We start from the raw sequence: 15571 nt of genomic DNA, 5'->3' as shown, positions 1-15571 counted from the left end.
TATTACTGTTTCGTTTTGTCAATTTGTTCCAAACCTCAATCTGGGACAGTTCCTCAGATTTGTCACCTAAAAAGAATGGCTCAGGTTTGGGAATCTCCCTCACATCCTCAGCCATGAAGACCGAAGCAAAGAATTCATTTAATTTTTCTGCAATGGCCTTAGCGTCCTTGAGTGCTCCTTAAGCATCTCAATCGTCCAGTGGCCCCACTGGGGTTGTTTAGCCGGCTTCCTCCTTCTGATGTACTTAAAATTCTTTTTGCTATTACTTTTAGAGTCTTTGACTATCAGTTCTTCAAATTTTTGTTGTCCTTCCTAATTATATTTTTACATTTCACTTGCCAGAGTTTATGCTCTTTTCTATTTTCCTCACTAGGATTTAACTTCCACTTTTTAAAGGATGTCTTTTTGTCTCTCACTGCTTCTTTTACTCTGTTGTTTAGCCACAGTGGCACTTTTTTGGTTCTCTATGCTTATTTAAGTTGAGCCTCTATTATGGTGTCTTTAAAAAGTTTCCATGCAGCTTGCAGGGATTTCACTTTTGGTGCTGTACCTTTTAATTTCTGTTTCACTAATCTCCTCATTTTTATGCAGTCCTCCTTTCTGAAATTAAATGCTACCTTGTTGGGCTGCTGTGGTGTTTTCCCCACCACAGGGATGTTAAATTTAATTATATTATGGTCACTGTTACCAAGTGATCCAGCTATATTCACCTCTTGGACCAGGTCCTGTGCTCCACTTAGGACTAAATCAAGAATTGCCTCTCCTCTTGTGGGTTCCAGGACTAGCTGCTCCAAGAAGCCGTCATTTAAGATGTCAAGAAACTTTCTCTCTGCATCCCGTCCTGAGGTGACACGTACCCAGTCAATATGGGGATAGTTGAAATCCCCCATTATTATTGAGTTTTTCATTTTTATAGCCTCTCTAATCTCCCACAGTCACTATCACCATCCTGGTCAGGTGGTCGGTAATGTATCCCTATTGCTATATTATTATTAGAGCATGGAATTACTATCCATAGAGATTCTATGCTACAGGTTAGTTCATTGAAATTTTTACTTCGTTTGATCCTATGCTTTCTTTCACATATAGCAGTGTTGGAGGAAGGCTATGTTATTGCTAAGGCTGCGAGTCTGTGACAGAGGTCACGGATTCCGTGACGTCCGTGACTACTGCAGTGGCTGGTGCTGGCTCAGGGGCTGCCCAAGCCAGGCAGCTCCTGGCTAGCAGCAGCAGTTTGGGTGTGTGGGAGGGGGCTCATGGCTAGGGGCAGAAGGTGCAGGGGATGCTTACTTCAGGGTGGGGGGCTCCTTGGCACTCCCCCTGGCATGGCCCTGCAGCTCCTAGGCGTCCGATGGGGGAAAGGGGCTCCGCGCGCTGCCTCCGCCTGCAGGCCCCACCCCCACAGCTCCCATTGGCTGCGGTTCCCAGCCAATGGGAGCTGTACAGATGGCGCTTGTGGTGGGAGCAGCGTGGAGCCCCCGGCCCCTTGGACGCCTAGGAGCTGCAGGGCCATGCCAGGGATGCGGAGCTGGGTAGGGAGCTCCTGCCAATCCTCCCCCCCCAGCACCAGCGGTGGTCCAGAGCCGCACGCCACTGCCCAGCCCCTGCACCCCACGGGGGTCCCAGGCCATGAGCTGCAGCCCAGCCACCTCCTCCAGCACAGGTGAGGTCCCGGGCCACCTCCCCCAGCACCTGCGGTGCCCCCGGAATGGCCCCTTCAGAGCACCCGTGGCCCCCCGCCCAAGTTTTAGTCATGGGTATTTTTAGTAAAAGTCATGGACAGGTCATAGGCTGTGACTAAAACGTAGCCTTAGTTATCGCTACCAACCAGAGCACGAATATTACAATGCTGGCAAAAGCTAGCGAGTTTTAGGAACAGGACACCAGGGGAAAAGGGTGACCCACCCTCACTTAAAGAAACATGGTTAAAGTGAGAATGGGAGAAGGAGCGCCATTTAAGAAAAAAAAGGGAGGAGGGTTTTAAAAGAAACTTCAAATAATAAAATTTTACTGTGTGGAGACTTGTATTTTGGTTGCTCAGAGTACTGTATTTATAATTAGAGTCAACTGAAGACAATGAACACATTTAAAGAAGCAGCAGCATATCATGGAAGAAATATGCAAGAATATTTGTACAGACTACTCAAATGGACTTAACAGTTTTTATTTTATATGAGGTTTTTATCTATAATTTTCTTTTTATTCCATTTGTAGCCTTTTCCAGTTGGCAACTGTCAATTTTTTCTCTGATGATCCCAATTAAACACAAGCAAACAAAGCTCCTTTATTTATTCTTATCTGTGTACCAGCAACATAAGGTCAGCAAGAATGTGTATAGCTCTGGGGAAAGTACTTTTTAGTTAGCTGTCACAGCAAAGGGGTTTGCTATCAACATTCAGAGAAAGTTGCTCATGTTTCTTTTGTCTCCCGAAGGCCATGAAGTTCACCGAAGTGCTTTATGAAGATAGCTAAATTTTCCATTCCCCCACACCTACTGTGTTTGTTAAAAGCAGATGGGGAAATTGAGGCACAAAACAATGAACTGACTTGTTCAAAATCAGTGAGTGAACAGCAGATCCAGGTCTCATAGGGCAGGATTATGTCATATTCTGTACAGCAAAGAATATACTGTTGGCACTCAACAAATAAGAACCACCACTCAGGTCTGCTGACTTGAGCCACATCTTAACCCCTGGATTGTTTTGGTTCATTCCTAATTTGGATATTAAGGTACATGGGATGATGAACTGTTAGCAGTGCTTTCCTTCAAATAAGACATTAACCAGAGGTTCTGTCTGTCTATCTGTAGTGCAATTTAAAGATCTCATGGCAATTTATGAAGAGTCAGAAATAAACCTGGTAATCTGGCCAATATTCCCCCAAATCTAGTCTGTGCCACACCTATTCATTGCCACTGCACTATTTTTATTCTTATTATTTCAAGAAGTTTGGGATAACTCAAATATGAGGGTCTTATATAATTATAAAACACATAATATAATTATAAAACACAGCTACATGTCAGGATATATATTATGCTAACTAGGAATATAACTATGTAACAATATAATTACATATACACTAATTGTCAAAACATCAAAAGCAACTAGTTCACACATTATTTTCCTTAATCAATTAGAAGCTTTAAAAATTATAAGGAGCACACAAAAGTATCTGATAAGTCATACACATTTTTGCAAAAATCAATAAATAAAAAGTAGCTTGTGGACAGGGATCTTATATACGTAAAGTTTCAGCGCCAATCAAATCTTTATAAATAAATTATAAAGTCCTAAAATAGGGTTTTAAAATGCAATCTTAACTCTAAGGGCACCTTGGAGCAATATAAAACATGAAATATCTAAATAGTGATTAAATAAAAATGATGTACCTAAAAATGAAAATTTTTAGGGCTTGGATTTACCAATTGGCTTCCTAGTTGTCCTCCCTATATTAGAAAAATTCACACTTTACTAATGGTGCCAGTGAGGCTGCACTGTGGTAGGTTCAGATCAATCAGATAAGACTTCATAAGTCTTTTCACGTATGTTAAAAAACCCCTACTATGTAGTTACCTGCACTGTTTGCACCTGGGGTGAGTGGATTACAGAGGACTGAGCTGTTTGAATGACCCCCTGGACCTGTACTTGCTCTCCAGGAAGCTGTACAACTGTCAACGGAGTAGGACCTCTTAGAGACATCTAAAACAAATACAAAGTTTATTAACAAAATCAGATGTATGCTTTGTAGCATGTAGTTAGAAAATGCAGATAAGCCTATGACAATTAGTGGGGAATGGGCATTAACAGAGGCTTGTTTTAAGTTGAGACATAAAATAGTCTTTAAAAATTGCTTGATTATACTTCAAAAGTTTTTTTTTTCTCTTAATTAATTGGCCTCTCAGAGTTGGTAAGACAACTCCCACCTGTTTATGCTCTCTGTATGTGTGTATATATATCTCCTCAATATATGTTCCATTCTATATGCATCCGAAGAAGTGGGCTGTAGTCCACGAAAGCTTATGCTCTAATAAATTTGTTAGTCTCTAAGGTGCCACAAGTACTCCTGTTCTTCTTTTTTTTTTAAATTAAATCTATTTTTCGGATACACTGCTGTATATGAAAAAGTCTAAACCAGTCATTGACTTGCCTTCGGGTAGGGAGAAAACCAAATGCTTTAGCAATATGTGCGAAAAAAATGTTGTGCCTCGTGTAGCAAAGCAGACTTTTCACCAATAACACTGAACCCTCCACTGAGAATGATTTTATATATATATATCTTCATAATATATGCATGGCACTTTACAGATAACGACAAAGCCTCCCTCTGGGAGAGCTTATTGTTTAAGTTTTAATTCCATCATAATGGGTGTATTAAATTAAACATGCAGAAGACAGATTGTATAATATGATGGGCACCCTCAATTCCCACTTAAATCCACGGGTGTTGAGAAAAATCAGCACTTCACAAGAACAGACCTTAAATTAGATTAAATCAAGAAGAGGGGTGGGACAGAAGCTGAGTGGAGGGTCAGAGTGGATCAGAACAACCAGATAATGCAGGTGCATGGGTGAAGTAATGTATGCATTTTGAGGGTATTTTTCTTATAAACAGGGGAAGGCTATGGCTCAATGGTGGACCAATTCAGGGAGGGATTCAAAACATAGTGGGACAGTTAGACAGGCACCTCGGGGTGAGCAAAAAGAAACAACATCCAAATAGAGGAGCCAAATTTTACGGGGCCTGGAAGGCAAGGAGGAGATAGAATTCAATGCAGAAGGCAAAAGAGAGCAGGATCTGAGCATGGTTAGGCAAAGTAGATTATTTTTGCAGCTGGATTATGGTCTGGAGACAAGTGAGAAGTCAGAGAAAGGAGTGTTGCTATATCAAGATGCAAGACTAACAAGGCCTGGACTAGGATATTACTGATGAGCATGAAGAAATTATGGATTCTGGAGAGAGAGTAGTGGAAAATCTGGCAGGATTAAGTAACATCTGCAATGTGGAGAGGAGAAAGAGAGAGAGGACTCGAAAATGACACCAATGTATACATGTGGGACAGGGAAGGTGGCAGAGAAGTTGATGAAACTGGCTGCCACTGACAATGGCTGTCTCACTCTGATGAATTCCAGGAAAACAAACACAGTGCTGCTCAGTTTGCGGTCTGGTGAGCTATACAGAACTCTTTAGCTAGAACTTAGATACCACGGAGGAGACAAACAAGCACTCATTCTTTATGGCAATTTGATTGCATTATTCAGCATATATTTTAGAGTTTTATAGAATAATGTTTCTGACCTTTGTCAATATAAGATTTAAGACATCTGGTCTTCAATATATTATTAAAATCTCAGTTATTGCCATATCTTAAATCTAAGCCGAATAAGCAAAACCTAATTTCTATTAATGTGATCTCCTTATACAACAATTTTAAAATTTTGATAAGTTTATACTCATGACTTTGAACTCAAATGAGCCTTTGCACTTTTAAATTTACTAAAGCTGTACAAATAAGTGCAAAGTTAAATCACCAGTTTCCTCCCCTAAATTCTGCACTACTTATCTTAATCTGGAATAGAAGACATTTGTTTTAGAAAAGATGAATTATTAAAACCTAGATACAAAAATATTCATAAAAATGCAATAGCTAAGTTCTTACATAATCAAAACTTACTTTGGTATCACAAATCAAACTGTGACTTTTTTGGCAACTCTATGCCAAATGAAAACAAATATTTTGTAGAATTAGACTGTAATCAAACAACAGGATGTTTGTTCATGTTCACTATCCAGTTATTGTTTCAAGCAATTCTGACTAAACTGTAGCTAAATTTCACATTAAAATCTGAACTCCCCACATGGGGCAAACTCCAGATCATTTAAAAAAAGTACTATTTTGCAAAGCTCAGAAAAGGGACAGAAGTACAGTGAGAGCAGACATTCTCTAGGAAAACTCATTTTGCAGATGCAACAGTCTTAAAGTGGCCGCATCTTGAATGATTCGCTTTTGAGCTCTGAAAATGCAGTTGCCTCATTAAATGTTTTTCATCAAAACAAAGATAACAAACGTTTCTAAAGCATCAGTATGGGTTTTCCCCCCAAATCAAGTGTTCTTTAGTAGAGTTCACTAGAGCTTGTTCACAGAAAAATCTCCAACCTATATGTTTTATTTTGTAAAATTAACTCATTTATTCAGTTCCAGATGGCTTAAAAGAAAGAAAGTGAGCACCGACGACTGCTGTCAAAGGGAGCTGCAAATGCTCAGCTACTCCCATTTATCAGGCTGCGTGAATATTGCAAAGGATCTAAAATTTAACAAGAATGATGAGTTAAATGTTCTGCACTGTACTAATATCAGATACATTTAGATATTTTTAATCCAAGCCAAGATACTAATTTTGTGGGGGTCCATTAAAAAACAAACTGTAAATTTCTCCCACCCTATTTCCTGGTTCTTATTCTCCCTGAATGTTTTATAAAACTGTAGAATATAGTTTGAACACAAAAAATTCTCTTAACGAGTTAAAAAAGTTTACCTGTTGAGCAATGTGAGAGAGATGAGCTGCCTGTAGTGGTGTACCTTGTATGGACGTTGTTTGTGGTGGTGTCGCTGAACTGTTACTGGTACTCTTGTGCACTTCTTCCATAATCAACTACAAGAAAACTAGGGAGTTAATTCAATTAATAATACTTTTCAAAATTGTAGGCTGGGATTTTCAAAGGAAGTTAGGTGCCCAACATCCATCAACTTTCAATGGGCTTGGGGTGCCTAACTTCTTTATGCCTATATGAAAATCCAAGACATAATTAATATTAGTACTTTGCATTTCTACACCACCTTTCATCAGAGGATAGCAAAGCACCCAAACATTCTTTAATTAAAAGATTCGCAATCCGCCTTTGACATAGTTAAGTGTTACTATCCCCTTTTTAGAGATGGGGGAACTGAAGCACAAACACATTAGCAACTTGCCCAAACCCACAGAGCAAATCAGTGGGAAAGCCAAGAAGATCACTCGACAGTCCTGTCCCCTAGTGCTGTGCTACAGCCCACTAAATCCTCAACCACATGTTCTGAAATGGGTTAGCTCTGTCAATTCTAGGAGTTCAACTATTTTCAGCACTGGTTCAGATGCACCCATTGTCAGTAAGGGTTAAATTTGCCTATAAAATTTCTACACTAAAGCATGTGTATCAGTGTACTAAAAGAATAGTGTGCTCTAAATAGTTAACTTGTTTGCATCTCTAAATTAGTAATTAATAGAGATCAGATTCTAAAAACTGTTTATCCAAGACACCAGCCAAAATGACCGTAAAACATTTAGAATTAAATACATTGAATTTAAAATCCAACTGTTCCCTAAGTGTAAACAGCATAGCTAGCATTTAGACATTAAACATAAGTAGATGCAAGATTTCATAATTTTAAGACCCTATAAAATTAACCAGACCCTTACATTATAAAGTCAAGGTAACTTTTCTCAGATTTTCATTTTTTACATTTAATTATCTGACATCATTTTAAGGTTAAAATCATAAATCAGGAGATTTAGTGTAATGTAAAATGCAGACACATTTAGGGTGAGGGGGTGGACTGGAATGAGACATTAAAAGAAGATCTGTAAGTGCTAAATATTTTGTCACACAAGGTTTGAAACAGTTGCAAGGACAGTTGCTATGAGACTGGAAATTACATTTCTCTCTGTGGAAATGTGAGTCATTGATTTTTCCCTACTGACATCAACCACAGCTCTTGCAGCTTGACATATACTCATAGGGCAAGTCAATTTATATGAAGACTCAGGGGCTGATCTTGCCATCCTTACTTATGTGAGGAGTCACACTGAAGTCAAGAAGACTCCTCCTCAAGGAGGTTGCAAAATACGGTCTTGTAGTGAGAAAACTGGGAAGATTAATGATATAGTGAGATTGGAAGCTGTAACCCTCAAAATAAGGTATTAGGATTCTTTAAAATTTGTTGTAATTTACCAACAAAACAGAGGTTTCACTTTAGAATGATGGGACTGTGAGAGCTGTACACTGCTTCCAATATGTCCACTTTTTTTTAAAACCCCACGTAAACAGAATCACCCTACAGCATTAGCTAAGCTTACCATGGTGTTGATGCTCCTACACAGTAGCTTTCCCTCCCCATAGCACCAGTAGCAGTGAGAGTCAGACTAGGAGCCAGATTGACATGCTACTCAATTTCACACTACCCTGCTTTCAAAAAACAAACAAAAAACAAAAACAAAAACAAGAACAGCTACTGTGGAGGAGGAAAGACAGGGTTTTAATCCCAGTGAAATTTCTTTCCTTGGCAGCTGTTGCTTTACAGTACTGAAAGATTTAAAAAATTAGACAAAATTGGTAACGGAAGTAATTTAAACAACATTAAACTTAACAGTAAAGAAGAGTATTACTGAAAAATGTGGTATGCAGGTTTGTTTATTAGAGTCATACAATGCACACAAAAGAAAGCTGGTGAAAATCAACTACATTCTTACAAAGGAAACATGTATATTTTGTATTTTTGCCAACTAAGATATGACAAATATCACTGGTGAACAGGACACTGTCAAACTTAAATTTAATCAACTGCAAAAACATTAATAAAGGAGTTTCTGATAGGACACCAATCTCCAAGTAGTTCACCGTTCCTGTAGTTTTCAACCACATTTTCTTATTTTTAAAAATGTTTTTCTCTCCTGTTGCTGCATGAAAGAGTCACATTAAGACCAGGAGAAACTGACTGTAATTAAATAATGAAACTGATTAAACAGAAAATCACTCTCAAATAAACACAGTAAATAAAGAGATGTGAAGCACTTATGTCATCCAATGAATAAGTAAGGAAGTACATGCTATCCAGCGTTGCACAATTAAGTGAGCAAGACATTTTACATGCTTCTGTTTTTCAAAAGTAACCTACTTAGCTGGAAAAGTATGTATTGTCTATTGGAGGCATGCGAATGTTTTATACATAGTGATTTCTATCTACTCAGCTTTCAGTAAGACACTGTCAGAGGTGAGAAAAAGTTCAAGTTAATCTCTGATGACACAACTTCTCAACCAAAGAGAGATCAGTGTACTGAATACGGAAAATTGGTAAGTACTTCAGTTTTTAACAGCACTACACTGACTGCTTGCAACAACAACAAAACATATGTTTCGTTGAAGCCAAAGTACATACTTTTGCGATGAAGAAAAGTTTTTTATGGCACAGGGAGAGCTGAAAATAGGCAGTTCAGGATCGTTGCAGAGTTCTCATTAGTCAGAGGACGAGGGTCTCCCAATACTCCAAATTTATTTATTATTTCTATAGCACTGTAGGTGGGAATGGTGTTTTACAGAAAAATTAAAAACCACACATACCAGCCGGAAGGACCTTTGCAGTCTAAATGTAAGGACTCAGCATTCTAAGCACTGTGCTGAATATATTTGCTTTGAAAGGCCAGTCTTTTAAACTGATTTCTAACAGTTTGACAATCTTCACATAGGCCAGTCATATCACTAAAAAAAAAAAACACTATTCTGCTCTCAAACACTGTTTAATTTTCAGCATAGATGGTGCTTTACAGCTGACTGTAGGCAGGTTTAATTTATTATCCTGAACCTGGGGATCACTAATAATCATTCCATTCAACTAACCAGATTCCTCAGTCTGAATTACCATTCAGCAAAAACTGAAATTTCCTTCGAACTTTGAGTTGTAGTAAGGAGACTAGCACACAAATTAAAAAAATAAACTAGAATATGGCCCTTACAGAAAAACGATCTCTAGTCTCAAATTTTAAAAAGGTAGCCTATTTATTGAACGTTAAAATACTAAGTTGTTGCATGTGTACAGTTAAGATACAGTGCATATACAGTAACTATTTTCCCAATATGTTTATCTTGCTATTAATTCACAGACAACGTAAAATTTCTGACAGAAACGTAGAAAAGATACATCCATGAAAAGATGTTGTGTGTGTTAATTAGCTGTAATTAAACAGATGGATTCTACTGACATCAAATCATAAGTCACAGGGACAGCAATTTAGCATGACACCAATTCAAGTCTTTTTGTTCTGTTGTGGGTGTATCTCCAACACAAGAACCAACCTTTCTGCTGTGAGAAAAACTCTCAGAGCTCAATCCTGAAAGAAGAAACTTAAGGTTGCTCAGCAGCTCTCTAGTGCTCAACACTTTGAATAATCAGGTCCTTAACAGGCATAGTCAAAAGTCAGCCAAGAAATTAAACGCTCAAAAAAACCTCTCCCAAACCTGGACTACTCCAGTAAACTATGCTATTACTCTGAAAACATTTTATTCTACCTGACAAAAAATCCACAGGACCACTGGAGAAAATTAAAGCCTTTTTAAAATAAATATCTCCTTATGCTAATATACCAATAGCGGGCACCAAACTTTTCTTTAGAGACCTTCTTGTTATTAATTCCCAGAAATCTATAACATGAAGTACGCTATTTACTGTCGTTAAGAAAGTGTTTAGCAATCCCTCAACAAGTCAGAATAATGTGTCTAAGGCAGAGAAACTGCTTTCCTAGTTATAGTCTTTTTAACTTATCAATTACACAAAAGACATTGATCAGGAAAACAGATTAGTAGATTGTAACACAAGAAGGGACCTTTATGATCCTCTTCTGACCTCCTGTATAACACTCGCCACATAATTTCACTGAGTGATCCTGGATTATAATTTCTACAACCTCAGAGTCCATGGCTAAGCGGCAACAAACCTGAAACCAAGAGCAGCGTCATCGGGGTCAATGTTCCAAAAAGTTTAATCGTTTTGGTAAGGTAACTGGGGAGTCAAGTTAGAAACATGGCATGAGAATGTTAATATATCTTTCAGCAATACCGAAAAGGCCTTTGCACTGCACCTAGATGACAACTGGGGCAGATGAATAGATAGATTTCCAAATATTTGCTCACACTCTTAGCCCCACAAATCAAAAGATAAAGCATGCCCATTAAAGTGTACATTCTATGTGTATTCTAAAGTTAATGTATACATTTTGATATATGCATTTATATATTGAAATTTATTTTACATGATTTGTGGGGAGGGTTTTAAAACAAAAGTAAGGATAGTCTTGTGATTAAGGCGCTAGACTGGAACTCAGGAGATCTGGGTTCAATTTCCACTATGTTGCAGACTGTCTGCGTGCTTTGGACAAGTTACTTTGCCTGCTGCAACTCCCCATCTGTAGAATGGGGATAAATATTACTTCCTTTCTTCTACCTTTTGTCTGTTTAGACCAGGGGTCGGCAACCTTTCAGAAGTGGTGTGCCGAGTCTTCATTTATTCACTCTGATTTAAGGTTTCGCGCGCCAGTAGTATATGTTAACGTTTTTAGAAGGTCTCTTTCTATAAGTCTATAATATATAATTAAACTATTGTTGTATGTAAAGTAAATAAGGTTTTTAAAATGTTTAAGAAGCTTCATTTAAAGTTAAATTAAAATGCAGAGCCCCCCCGGACCAGTGGCCAGGACCCGGGCAGTGTGAGTGCCACTGAAAATCAGCTCGTGTGCCATAGGTTGCCTACCCCTGGTTTAGACTGTAACTTCTTTGGGGAAGGGACTGTCTCCTACCACATGTTTGTAAAGTGCCTGTAACAAGTGTCAAATGAGGCTGCAAGGCACTACCATAATGTCAATAATTAAGGAAATAGAAAAGGTATATTTTAAAGCAAAGAGGCATAAAGCATTACTTTTATAGGTGATAAAGAACAAGGAAAAAAAAGCTTTGTTTTGCTCTTCTGCTCTTTTAAAATGTAAGGCACATGTGAAGTCACTCTACATAAACAATTCAAGTAATTCAAGTATATGAACTACAAATAAATAAGGGAATTTATGCAGCTTTAACTTTTACAAAATTAAATTGAAGATATGTAAAGAAAGTTTTAGGGAAACAGATTCCTGAAGTCCCAGCCGTAAGCTTGACAGACAACATTTTCATAAGCAAAGGCAGTTAATCAAAGTCTTATTTTTTTGCACATTAGGTGCTTCTAGAAAGCGGGCATCCAACAGACAGTGACAGGTACTTGAACCCAAAAGAAGGCTGATCTACAGTTTCCTTGAAATCGGTAAAAGATAAATGCGATATGACAGGATATCCTTGCAAATGCAAGCCAGGAAGTAGGAGAGGAGTCTTCAATTAATTATCATTTATTTGTATTACAGTAGTGGCTAGGGGTATCAGGTATGGTTCACGGACATATTGTGCAAAAACAACAAGGAGTCTGTGGCACCTTAAAGACTAACAGATTTATTTGGGCATAAGCTTTCGTGGGTAAAACACCACTTCTTCAGATGCAGTTTTACCCATGAAAGCTTATGCCCAAATAAATCTGTTAGTCTTTAAGGTGCCACCAGACTCCTTGTTGTTTTTGTGCATACAGACTACAGACACGGCTACCCCCTGATACTGGACATATTGTGCTAGGTGCTGTATAAACACACAACAGAGACAGTTTCTGCCCTAAGGAGCTTACAGATCTAAGCAGAAGATGAGAGAGAACAGATGGATGAAACAGACAGGTGGTACACAAGAAAACAACGAGACAACCAAAACCTCTGGGGACCACCCACTGAGAACAGCATCTTCAAACACGTAGGAAGAACATCAGTGAAATTAAGGCATGTACATCAGATGTGTCTGACGACTGAAGACATCGTGGGGAGATATGGGTCCTGTGTGTGTTGGGCCCAGCAAAGGCCTGCGCTGAGGAGTAATATGGAGTCACTCCTGGCTAGTGCAAGGGAGGAATATGGATACATGTTGTGCCCACTGAGTCTGCACTGGGGCAACATGAGGCCGCAACAAGGTGGGTGCGAAGAGTATTCTGGAAAAATGGGCCACGCAAGCTTGCGTTGCAGATGTGGGGCCCTGTGAGGCAGGGATACAGGAAACTTGTGAGATATGGTTGGTGTGGGCCCCAAAAGGGCTGGTGTGAGATGATGCAGGGTGTGGGTGAGATGTGGGCAGCACATTCGTACATTATGGGTAATGTAGGATGGGATACAGGGTGTGTGAGAGACGTGGGCAGCGCATATGTGCACTATGGTGACACAGTGCTTATGAGGGTGGAGTGAGGGGATACAGGGCGTGAGTGACACACAAGCAATACATGTGTATATTATGGGCACTTCAGGGCATCACAAAGCTGGTGTGTGGACGCAGGGCGTGAGGTGAGCGATGTGTACCTATGTTATGGGCAATTCAGGGCATCACAAAGCTGGTGTGTGGACACAGGGTGTGAGGTGAGCGATGCGTACCTATGTTATAGGCAATACAGGGCATTACAAAGCTGGTGTGTGGACCCAGGGTGTGAGGTGAGCGATGCGTACCTATGTTATAGGCACTTCAGGGCATCGCAAAGCTGGTGTGTGGACGCAGGGTGTGAGGTGAGTGATGCGTACCTACGTTATAGGCAATACAGGGCATCGCAAAGCTGGTGTGTGGACACAGGGTGTGAGGTGAGCGATGCGTACCTATGTTATAGGCAATACAGGGCATTACAAAGCTGGTGTGTGGACGCAGGGCGTGAGGTGAGCGATGCGTACCTATGTTATGGGCAATTCAGGGCATCGCAAAGCTGGTGTGTGGACGCAGGGTGTGAGGTGAGCGATGCGTACCCATGTTATGGGCAATACAGGGCATTACAAAGCTGGTGTGTGGACACAGCGTGTGAGGTGAGTGATGCGTACCCATGTTATAGGCACTTCAGGGCATCACAAAGCTGGTGTGTGGACACAGCGTGTGAGGTGAGCGATGCGTACCTATGTTATAGGAAATACAGGGCATCACAAAGCTGGTGTGTGGACACAGTGTGTGAGGTGAGCGATGCGTACCTATGTTATAGGAAATACAGGGCATCACAAAGCTGGTGTGTGGACACAGCGTGTGAGGTGAGCGATGCGTACCTATGTTATAGGAAATACAGGGCATCACAAAGCTGGTGTGTGGACACAGTGTGTGAGGTGAGTGATGCGTACCCATGTTATGGGCAATACAGGGCATCACAAAGCTGGTGTGTGGACGCAGGGCGTGAGGTGAGCGATGCGTACCCATGTTATGGGCAATACAGGGCATTACAAAGCTGGTGTGTAGACACAGGGAACGACAACTGTATGTTGAGGTGACACGGGGCCCCCTAGGGTAGGGTGACCAGACAGCAAGTGTGAAAGATCGGCAGGGGGGTGGGGGGAAATTGGCACCTATATAAGAAAAAGCCCCAATATCAGGGCAGGGACACCTGGTCCGTCACCCTCCCTAGGGGCGGGCCTGAGGGGATGCGGGGCGCGCACAAGGCACGCCCTGCTATGCTGTTGGGGACATGGGGGCCGAGCTGGGCACGAGGGGTATATGACGGGAGTGAGCCGGGGGGGACTTGGGGGCTCCGGGGCCGCGGGCGAGGCCCCACGGGGCGGCATGTGAGGGGAGACAGGGCGGGGTCTGAGCAACGAGTCCAGCGCGGCGAGGAGGGGGGGGGGGGCGAGCACCTGCCTCGCCCACGCCCCCAGGGGAGGGGACCTGTGTGAGCCTCAGGCTCCCCTCCCCCAACCCCTGGGCGCGAGGCTGTCGCGCGCTCGCTCGGCAGCTGAGTCCATCGCGTCCGCGTCGCCTAGTTAGTCCCTTCCCCCCCCGCCCTTCCCTTCGCGCTCCTTGATTCGATCGCGTCCGCCGCCCTTCCCGCTCGCGCCCTGAGGGAGTCGGTCGCGGTCGCGTCCGCTCTTACCTCAGAGGCCCAGAGGCCGCGCCGCCCTCCTCGCGCCGCGAGGACCCAGCCGCCGCTCTTGCCGCTGCCGCTGTCTCCGCCTCAGGAAACCGGCGCCGCCGGCATCGTAAACACGGCAGGCCCGGCCGGGACGCTCGAGGTGGGCGGGCTGCAACCATAGAGTCAACCGGAGGCCTGGGCTAGAGATTCCGACTATAGAGTTCCCCGCCTAGAGCGCCTTTCAGGGCATCCCTAAGGACGCACCATAGATTTCCGGAGGTCTAAGTGACGTCGACGTCCCTCCGAGTCCTCCTCATCTGCCCACAGACTCTTCCCGCCGACTGGGGGGCAGGCCACGCTAGAGCGCGGTACAGAGGCCAGAGCATCGGCCAAGCAGCCGCCATCTTTGTGCCTAGGGAGGGAAAATGCCCCGTTGCTCCACAGGGCCACGCTACAGCCCTCAGACGCCTGGCGTGGCGCATAGCATGGGGACAGGGCCTCACCACCCCCGTCCTGGCAAGGAACCGTGCCCTGGTAGCCATCGTCGCAGCTCGGGGTGCTGGTCATGGGTTAGCCATCGACCGCCTGCCAGAGTACAGTGCTGAGGGGCTACGCAATGGCCTCAGCCCAACCCTGCTCCCCATGGCATGAAAACTCACTGCAGCAATAGGGGGCATTGCTTCCGCACAGAAATGGCACCCCTCAAAGCATGTCTCACCTACAGAAGTTGGTCCAGTAAAATACGACCTCGTCCACTTTGTCTTTCTAATACAGTAGCACCTCAGTTATGAACACTAGCATTATGAACTGAGCCGTCAACCACACCCCTCATTTGGAACC

The 15571-nt window shown here is 42.2% G+C and overlaps 1 protein-coding gene across 3 annotated transcripts in view; it reads right to left on the bottom strand.

Moving 5' to 3' along the window:
• ATF1 (activating transcription factor 1) overlaps positions 1 to 15018 on the bottom strand; it is a 30487-nt gene extending 15469 nt beyond the window's left edge. Inside the window, exons 1-3 of one of the 3 annotated variants that reach the window (XM_005308380.5) lie at positions 14753 to 15018; positions 6537 to 6653; positions 3576 to 3701 (exon numbers count right to left, since the gene is read on the bottom strand). In XM_005308380.5, coding sequence (XP_005308437.1) covers positions 3576 to 3701; positions 6537 to 6647 — 237 coding nt within the window. In that variant the 5' untranslated portion in view covers positions 6648 to 6653; positions 14753 to 15018. Of the gene's footprint in view, positions 1 to 3575; positions 3702 to 6536; positions 6665 to 8114; positions 8678 to 14752 lie in introns of those variants that run through there. The other 2 variants (XM_024110409.3, XM_042857400.2) reach the window with 2 other exon arrangements.
• Between the last annotated feature and the right edge of the window lie 553 nt (positions 15019 to 15571).

This window comes from Chrysemys picta, chromosome 22 (genome assembly GCF_011386835.1).
Source record: "Chrysemys picta bellii isolate R12L10 chromosome 22, ASM1138683v2, whole genome shotgun sequence".
Lineage (NCBI taxonomy): Eukaryota > Metazoa > Chordata > Testudines > Emydidae > Chrysemys > Chrysemys picta.
The sequence above is the reverse complement of the archived record's forward strand: the minus strand, read 5'-3'. Positions and strand labels throughout refer to the sequence as shown.